The sequence below is a fragment of the Mus caroli genome, unplaced genomic scaffold, assembly GCF_978045245.1.
Source record: "Mus caroli unplaced genomic scaffold, Mus_caroli_1 scaffold_14, whole genome shotgun sequence".
In the NCBI taxonomy this organism is placed as follows: domain Eukaryota; kingdom Metazoa; phylum Chordata; class Mammalia; order Rodentia; family Muridae; genus Mus; species Mus caroli.
The window spans coordinates 2,178,655-2,187,880 of record NW_028227269.1 but is presented as its reverse complement, the minus strand read 5'-3'; the positions used below and the strand labels follow the sequence as shown (position 1 = coordinate 2,187,880).

The 9,226-nt window shown below is 50.0% G+C and overlaps 1 protein-coding gene across 6 annotated transcripts in view; it reads left to right on the top strand.

Moving 5' to 3' along the window:
• The window catches only part of Klhl29 (kelch like family member 29), a 300,571-nt gene that overhangs the window by 286,290 nt on the left and 5,055 nt on the right, over nucleotides 1-9,226 (top strand). For 4 of the 6 annotated variants that reach the window (XR_015045162.1, XR_015045161.1, XM_085830189.1 and 1 more), the window contains 5 exons: nucleotides 86-284; nucleotides 427-609; nucleotides 812-992; nucleotides 7,059-7,252; nucleotides 7,512-7,656. Coding sequence is in view for 2 of the 6 variants with exons in the window: in XM_085830189.1 (XP_085686315.1) it covers nucleotides 86-284; nucleotides 427-609; nucleotides 812-992; nucleotides 7,059-7,252; nucleotides 7,512-7,656 (902 nt within the window). In the remaining 4 variants the exon portion in view is untranslated. Of the gene's footprint in view, nucleotides 1-85; nucleotides 285-426; nucleotides 610-811; nucleotides 993-3,067; nucleotides 3,685-7,058; nucleotides 7,253-7,511; nucleotides 7,657-9,226 lie in introns of those variants that run through there. The other 2 variants (XR_015045163.1, XR_015045164.1) reach the window with 2 other exon arrangements.

The following is a 9,226-nucleotide window of genomic DNA, read 5'->3' as shown; positions in this document are numbered from 1 at the left end:
ACACACCCAGATGGGGAGTCCTTCTCTATTCAACTCATAAGAGGGGGCTTCCTCTCAGCAGAATCCCACTCCTTCTATTCCATAGTATGCAGCAGAGCTCCTGGCTGCCGTCCGCCTCCCGTTCATCCACCCCAGCTATCTGCTCAATGTGGTGGACAACGAAGAGCTGATCAAGTCATCAGAAGCATGTCGGGACCTGGTCAATGAGGCTAAACGCTACCACATGCTACCCCACGCCCGGCAGGAGATGCAGACACCCCGAACCCGGCCCCGCCTCTCTGCAGGTATCAAGGAATATACCCAGATCCCCAAATAGCAGATGCCACAGAGTCAGCTGGCTCCAGATGGTCCCCCCAGAGAAGATCCAGACACAGATGCTGACGGTGTCAGGGTGTGTCCCAAGGGTACCCATCCATGTCCCCACAGGTGTGGCCGAGGTCATCGTTTTGGTTGGGGGCCGTCAGATGGTTGGGATGACCCAGCGCTCACTGGTGGCTGTCACCTGCTGGAACCCACAGAACAACAAGTGGTACCCCTTGGCCTCGCTGCCTTTCTATGACCGCGAGTTCTTCAGTGTAGTGAGTGCTGGGGACAACATCTACCTCTCAGGTGAGGCTCCTGAGGGCTGGGTGGGAACCGGGATGGGCTTCCCAAAGGCGCCTGTGCCCCCACACTGGGCTGAGGAAGGTCAAGGCCCCAGAGTATCTGCTTTACAAATAAAACCTCCTGCTTCTGTCCTTGGAGCTGGGCATCCTGTCCTTAGCCCCTTCCTCAACCCTTTCTGTTCTGTGCACCCCCATACTGTTCACAGGTGGAATGGAATCAGGGGTGACGTTGGCTGATGTCTGGTGCTACATGTCCCTGTTGGATAACTGGAACCTGGTCTCCAGAATGACTGTCCCTCGTTGTCGCCACAATAGTCTCGTCTATGATGGGAAGATCTACACTCTTGGGGGACTTGGAGTGGCCGGCAACGTGGACCATGTGGAGAGGTAAGGCAGCCACGGTGTGTCTCTGAATGCTAATGTCGCATCATTCCTCCCTCTGCACCCACACCAGCACCTACCTGATACTGATTCCAGGTTTATCATTCAGAACAAAAGGAAGTGAACACAAGATGCAAGCTCATGGGTCACTAACACAAAATGGTGGCCCAAGGTCCAGTCACGAAAGGACATGAGAGAGCTTGGCCAGAGTCATATTAGAATTCAGGAGCTTAATCCAATGTCCCAAGTATGGTCCATGTCAGTGGTTGTGCCACTTTGTCCAACCACATAAGGGTTGCACACATCCTTCCTGCATCCCACACATGCCAGGTAATTGGTAGAGATGCCAGGAAGAGAAACCACTCACCAACTAAGCATTGTAGGGGCACAGTCTGGCCAGCCCTCTAGAATTCTCCAGAGGAAAACTATAAGCTAACCAGCCCAAGATTAGAGGGTAGCCTGCACTTTGTTACAAGCCCCAGGCTGTCTCCCACCCTACCCCAGCCAGGCTATTGAGGATGTGATGTGAGTCAGGCAGAGGCCTGAGGACCAGAAGTTGGAGTAGGTACTGCCCTTTTAATGGAAATTGCCAAGATACTTTCTTCCTGAGCCAGTGAGACTGCTCTTGTAAGAGAGTGAGTGGGTGGGTAACCTCAGAGAAGATGCTCAGAACCCCTGGGAGAGGGCCACCAGCTAGCAGAGCAGAAAGACTTCAGTGTTGTTACAGGAGAAACTAGTGCCCCATGGAGAAGCACGTGAGGCTGGCCTGGCCCTAGGCTATAGCCCCAGTTTCTATCAGTAGATCAGTGATTTCAATCACTCTTTCCCCTACCTTGGCCCACACCATCAGCTGCCACCAGAAAGCACACTTTGCAATGTGACATCCTTTCTGCCTGTGAAGCCACACATACCCCTCGATTTGATTTTTTTTTTCTTTCCCTGAGTAGCTAATTGGACACTTGATGAATGTTCCAGCAAGGATGGTTTCAGAGTGAGACAGGTCTGAATGTTCACTGCGGGCTTTTAACTCCCCCAAGTGGAGTCTGAGATGGCTTGGCAACAACATTTAATTGTCACATTGATTTGATGATACTGAGAAGTCCCTGGGTGATTAAGAGCATATTAATACCGTGCTTGGACCCAGACCAGTCCTAACACTGGGTGGTCTTCAGTATAGCCTGCTGCATGTCCAGACATGGTCCCAAGCTCCCCTGGAAGCAGGAGCATCAGTTCCCAGTCATTTGTGGCTCAAAAATAAACACACAAGCAAGGAGAAATTTGCTATATAGGAGTCCACGGAGCTGGAGGTCATCTTGCTTTGCCTCTGTCAGCTATTTTTAATCTCCTAAAACGCTGGTTACTCCTTTTGCAAAGTTCTGCTTGTTGATAAATACAGGAATTTGTTGAAGGATCAAACACACCGACAGAGAGGTAGAGACAATCTCGACTCTTTCTGCTTTTCTTGGGCCCTGAAGCAGTTCTCTGAGGCCCCAGGGTGCTGCCTGTACTGGCCTTCCCCACGGAGCGGAGCCCAGCCTTCAGACTGGCTGGAAAATAAATGTCAGCTTGGAGCACCTGAGGCCACCCCCAGGAGGCCCAGTGAAGGAAAGAGCAGCTGGAGATCCCAGAGAGACCTGAGGGACCCTGAGTGCTCCCTTAGCCCATGCAGATCTGTCATCTGGGCCTGTAGGATGGAACAAAGACTGGAAGAGCCCTAGGGGATGCCCATGAGAGAGAGTGGAGGGTGTTGGGGGGGGGAAGCACCCACTGCTACCCAAGGAGAAGTCCCCTTTGGGTAAGTCAGTCTCTGTGCCACATGGCCGCAGTGATGAGAATTCAGGGTGACAGGAAGGTCAGTCTAATGGGGATAGACATGAGGGTGCTTTGTTCCCCAGGAAGCACTAATGGTACAAATTGCTATTATATTGATAATGAATGAGATATATGCTGTATTATAGTTATATTACATTACCGTGTTACAGGAATAGAGCAAGATTACATAATTATAGATTAAAACAACAGCGCCATAGACAAACCTGTATTATATCATTATATAAATAACTGGGTCTAATATTTTATAGCAATATATTGCAGGAGCTGTGGTTACTGCATAAATGATAGTGGAACGCCTCACTCGGCTGGGTCATTTGCATGTCATTAGCATATCCTTCTCAAGCAGGAAGCTGACAGATTGAGCTGACGGGAGAGCTCATGGCTTGGCAATCAGCCACCTGGAATAACAAACTCTCAGGAAATTTGTGTTTGGCGGAATGTGTCCTTATGCCGAAAGACTGAGGGCTAACAGCCACATAATCTTTCTCATCTCTCAGCTCTTTCTGTGGGAGCTCTTTGGCTCACTGCCATATTGGCTTAAAAAACAGATATCTGAACTTCTGACACTGCCCTGAAAAGACACTTACTTCATTGCCTGTTCGCTATATATCATCCATCCACGACTGAATGGCATCGGCCACAGCTGCCCCATAAGACAGTTTGGCTTCTAATACCGAACTCCAGAAGCAGATGTCACATGGCATCCCCTTCCCTAACTCAAGAATCAGGACATGGTGCACATAAGACCCTCTTCCTAGAGTACCTAGCTCTAGGAAGCTAGTGATGGCTCTTATCCAAAGGAGACTCCCAGGGAGAACATGGGAGCTGTATGCTGTTCACGACTCTGTGCTGAGTGAACTCGCTGGTGAGCAAGCTCAGGTCCTTGCTTTGGGTGCAGACACATATGGAGCAGAGATAAGTGAGCCAGGGGGTCTGCAGTAAGTGGTGGACAGCTGCAGGCAGGCAGGAGCGTTGAGGGGCAGCTAGCTCCTCGGAACATTGAACAGAAATGCTGCTGAGTGGGAGGACGGCACTGTCTTCCCTTGACCAGCCCCCTTAGGTCCACTTCTGCTCATCCCAGCAGCTGTCCCTACCTCCTTTCCCTCAGTGGGTCTGCACGTCTCCATTCTCTCACTTTGCTCCTTCATTCCGAACTGTATATGAAGCAGATCTGTTCAGCCCTATTCTCTGCCTTCCCTCTCTCCCTGGGACTGGTAAGGGAAATCCTGGCATCCTTCAGACTGGTCCTACTATGCACTGAAGAGTCAAGCTTCCACCCAGCCCCAAATGCTGCAAGGTACTCTTGGGTCTGCCCTGTCAGCCATTTCCTCTTAAAAGCAAGCAGCTCTCTTCCCATCTCTCCTCAACCATACACAGGCTCTCCTGTCCACCCCTACCTCCTCCTTCCCATAGTAAATGGGGCCATGGATTGAGAGTTCAAATGTCCCAGGGTGCAGTATTTACTTAGAATAAAGGTATCCCTGCATTTCATCCCTAGAATTACACAAAGTAGGGATGGTTGTCCACACTTGTGAGCTCAGCACTTGGGAGATCTCGGACGTTACACTCATCCTTGGCTACTTAGAAATTACCAGGCCAACCTGGGATACATGAGTCCCTCTCTCAAGAAAAACAACAAACTTTCTCCTCTCTCTGCTAACTCCAGCAATGTGCCTGCAGCTGTGACTTCCTTGACCTCCACTCTCTCCTGCTAACATGCTCACAACTCCTTTTGCTTTAATTAACATCTGCTATACCTATCAGAAACCACACAGGACCCAGGAACCTTTTGGTCCTACAAGGACAAATAACAGATTCCCATAGGCTGGGAGGTTCAAGGCTCTTCAGAGTTCGCTGTGGTCCCCAACTGTGTGTTTTCTCTCTTCTAGCCTCTCTCCTTCCTCTCTCTGTCACTCTCTGGCTCTCCACCCATCCCACCCCACCTCCTCCCTCTCCCTTCCTCCCTACCATCTCTCTCAATAGGACCTATGTTACCCAGAATGGCCTGGAACTCTTGGGTCAACATCTGAGTGCTGGGACTCAGCCATGTGCCATCTTTTCTTGCTTATACCATAAAGTCCCCTTGGTTCCTGCAGGGTACAAGTTCCAGGATGCCCGTAGATCTACATTTGCAAGTGCTCAGGTCCTCATATAAAACCGCATAGTATCCACATCCAAATACCTGTACACATCCTGCTGCAGACTCTAGATGCTTCACATTACTTACAATACCTGATACAATGCAGATGCTGTGTAAAAAGCTGTTATAATGTACTGCTTTGAAAACAATGGAAAATCTGGACATGTTCAATACAAATACAGTTTCAGATTTTTCATATCTGTAGTTGATGGCATCTATGGATGCAGAATGCACAGATTTGGGGCCTGGCTGTTTAGTTAACTTTCGTTTAAGCCTTTAGACTTCCTCCTACCTATACAAAAATTTACTTAACATCCCCAACCATTAAAACAAAACCAATTTTGTGCCAGAGTTTATTTCCACGGGCTCGGGAGAATCTGCTGGTAACATTTGGAGAACTGTGCAATCCAGTTATTATGGGAACTTAGAATTCTGTATTAAAACACAGATGATCCATTCCTCAGAGCCCAAGCTTTTTGGCCAGCCACCATGTTTTCCTGATTTGTAACTGGGATCTCACGTTACTCTCAGAGCTGCCCGTGGAGAGAGTCTAGACAAAGGTAACCACAGCACAGAGGATCTTCTACCTGACTCCCGAATCCATCCGAATCCTGCTGATATATTTACTATGTTACCAGGATATTTTTCTCACAGAGGTGGCTGGTAAACGCCAAAAAGGGAGGATTCTACTCTTTAAAAAAAAAAACCCTCAGAATTCCATGTTTCTGTCTAAGTACTCCAGTCTCTGCCCACTTCAGGACTCAAGTTTCCTCAGGAGAAGGCTATATCTGCTGTCTCTGTCTTCAATGTGCACACAATGCCTTCTGTACCTCTCAGTTTACCCACAGCACTGTTGACCTCAGAAACACTGTGATCTGCCCAAGACTCCATGCCTTTACCCCACCTTCCACACTTGAGGACCTTTGTCGTTTACAGCTGATGGTTGCTGGCTGATGACCTCAGGCTGACTGCTCCCGAAGATGGTTCTCCACCCCTCACAAGCCATCCTCCCCAGAGCTCAACCTCAGCCTCAGGGCCACCTGTACTCCCCAGTGAGCTCCTTAACTCTCATTTCCATCTTTGTGTTGGTGACCCCAAAGCTGCCCTGACAAGGACCCACAGACACTGATAAAAACTGCATTCTTCTTGTTTGCTGGCTTCCTTCCCAGTCCTTCCAAGACAGAGACCCCAAGGTATCCTAAGTAGCCCTGTCCCTCTCAGCTACTTCATCCTGCAGCAAATGTACCTCACCTCTCCTGGGCCCAGTTCTTCACACTCATCCTCCTTTGACCCAAACTCATTACTTACTTCTCACTAAGCTTCCTGTGGGTGACTGGTCTAACTGGTCTCCCAGAGTCAGCCTCCCTGCCCTGCAGCCTCAGTGGTATCTCTCTAGTCCGTTGAGATCGTAGTGTTTCCCTGCTTAAACCTTCAGGGCTTCTCCACTGTTCAGGGCACAAAGCCCAAGTACCTGAGCTTGGCACTTAAGGTTTTCTAACTTACCCAACCTCCAGCTTCTATGAACTATGCTAGGTACCCCTCAAACCCCAGTGGGCATGCATTTGAACTTCAGTGAACTTCCTTACCCCATTTGTTTGTCGACAGCTTATTCACCCTTCTAGGGCCAACCCCAGCTCACTCTCCAGAGAGAGTTAGCCCCACTGTGTGCTGGGTGTCCTACTGTATGCTTGTTGGCTCCCCTCCCTCATCATCATGGCACACCATCCTTCACAACTATTGGATTTTGTACATCCTCCCCACTGGGCCAGCACCAACTTGAAGGCAAAAATGGCACTTAGCTCACCCCGGTCTCCTCGAGTAGACACTAGCTGCACCATCACCCCAGAGATGCTCACCATGTAAGCAAGGGAGGAATCTACACAGAGGTTGGCAGGCAGCAAAAGGCCCAATGCAGCTCAAGAGGAGGCCTACAGCGCCAGTTTGGAGCACCACCTGGAAGTGGCTCAAGCCCATGTCTCCATCTGAAGGCTTAGGCTATGATTGATGCTGAAGGCAAAAAGCAATGCTGAATTTCCCATGTGCTGTTGCCCTGGGCTAGCCTGCCTTGCACAAGGACTCTCTCTTTCTCCCCTTCACAGGTACGACACTATCACTAACCAATGGGAGGCAGTAGCCCCTCTGCCTAAGGCGGTACATTCGGCAGCGGCCACTGTGTGTGGTGGCAAAATCTACGTGTTTGGTGGCGTGAATGAGGCAGGCCGAGCGGCAGGTGTCCTTCAGTCCTATGTGCCACAGACCAACACGTGGAGCTTCATTGAGTCCCCAATGATAGGTAAGAATCTGTTATCCCCCAGTCCAGACCAGTGGTGCCCCCATAGTCCCATCGGGCAGTAGGTAACCCCAAAGCCTAGGTGTGATGGGGATGCAGGTACTGGGAGAAGGGCAAGCCAGTCAAGGGTCGGGCTGCTCCTGTTCCCCAGTCTGTCCTCCGCATAATCAGTGACATGCTGCTATTGGAAACACTGCTGGGAAAGAAAGAGGAGGGAGTGTCCTTCCACAGGCCTTGACCACCTGCTCTGCCATTCTCACAGACAACAAATATGCACCTGCTGTCACCCTCAATGGCTTTGTGTTCATCCTGGGAGGAGCTTATGCCAGAGCCACCACCATCTACGACCCAGAAAAAGGCAACATCAAGGCGGGGCCAAACATGAATCACTCTCGGCAGTTCTGCAGGTAAAGGGGGTACCTCAGCTGGGGTTCTGAAGGAGTGAGGCAGGGGAGGTGTGCACAAGTAACCACATCAGGAGAAACATCATCACAGGACTTACTACCTCCCCAAACCAAAGAAATGGCAAGCCTGTAGTGACGGCCCTCCCTCCTAACTACCCACAGAACGGATGTCAGGGCTAGGGTACATTGGCCCTAAAGGAGGCACATGAACACCCAAGGGTAGCAAGGGTACATTATGGAGCCCCTGAGGGCACCCAGGAGAGCATCCTGTGGTAGAAGCTGGCTCAGGATCCTCACACTGTGGCTCCATGGGACCTTATCTCACACTGGAAGAGACATCAAAGCTATCCTCCCCAGGGACAACTGACACATGTGTTCTAGAGTCTCATAGGTGTACTGACTGGATGAAAGCACATGGGGAAAGAAGGGATACAGATCGCTTCCTAGGACACTGACCTCAGATCAGTGAGACTCCAGTCCTTACTCTTCTGGCCTCCTCCTTTACTGATCTAAGAGGAACAAAGAGTAAGGAGGGTCCCAGATACCCCTCTATTTGCACTTCCATAGCAGGCTCTCCCTGAAGACACCCTGCGATCTATGCAGAGGCAATGACTTCGTGTTCAGCTAGGAATAACAAGGAGCATTTATTGAGCACCTATTGTTTGTATAGCATTGCTACAAGAGATTAAACCCTCACTCCTAATATGGTACTACATCTTGGATAAGTAGCTTCTCTGACCTGAGGAAGTCTGTCTCCTCTGTCAGATCGGAGAACTGAGAGGCACCTGGTGGAGTTGTGACCCTCGGGCTTATCTCCACCCCCCAGCACCACAACCACTCGTGGTCTGAATGGATCACTGAGTCAATGAAGAAGCCCGGGCTTCACCAGAGACTACTAGGAGCAGGGAGGACTAAGCACCCGGCCAGGGTGGGGAGGAACTGGGCCTTTTGAGAGAAGCAGGGAGATAGTTGGCCCTAAAGGAGGCACATGAACACCCAAGGGTAGCAGGGAATTAGAAGAGAACCTGACAGAAGCCTCGGTATCTGGTAAGAAAGGTAGACATCTGGCTGTGTTCTATTCAGGGCCTTGGAAAACTTCTGGGTCCATTTTTAAAAACTAGCCAAAAAGAAATGGCCATTAGATGGAATGAAGGAAATCTCTGGGGATAGAAGTGTGACTAGATCAACAGTTGCAATGCATTAAGAAGCCAATGCAGGGCTGGAGAGATGACTTAGTGACTAAGAGCACTTGTTGCTCTTGCAGAGGACCCGGGCTCGATTCCCAGCATCCACATGGTGGCTCACAACCATCCACAATTCCAGTTCCAGGGGATCTGATGCCCTCTTCTGACTTCTGCAGACACTAGGCATGCATGTTATGCACATACATACATGCAAGAGTAATACATAAAATAAAATTATTTAAGCAAAGTTTAAAGAAGCAGAGAAAGGGAAGAACACTGGACTTCTGGATAAGCTGGCTGGAAGAGCAGTCCCCAGTCAGTGAGTGTCACCCAGGGACAGGTCCAGGGAGAGCTAGTGGCCATCCTGCAGAGCATGCTTAGACCTTGAG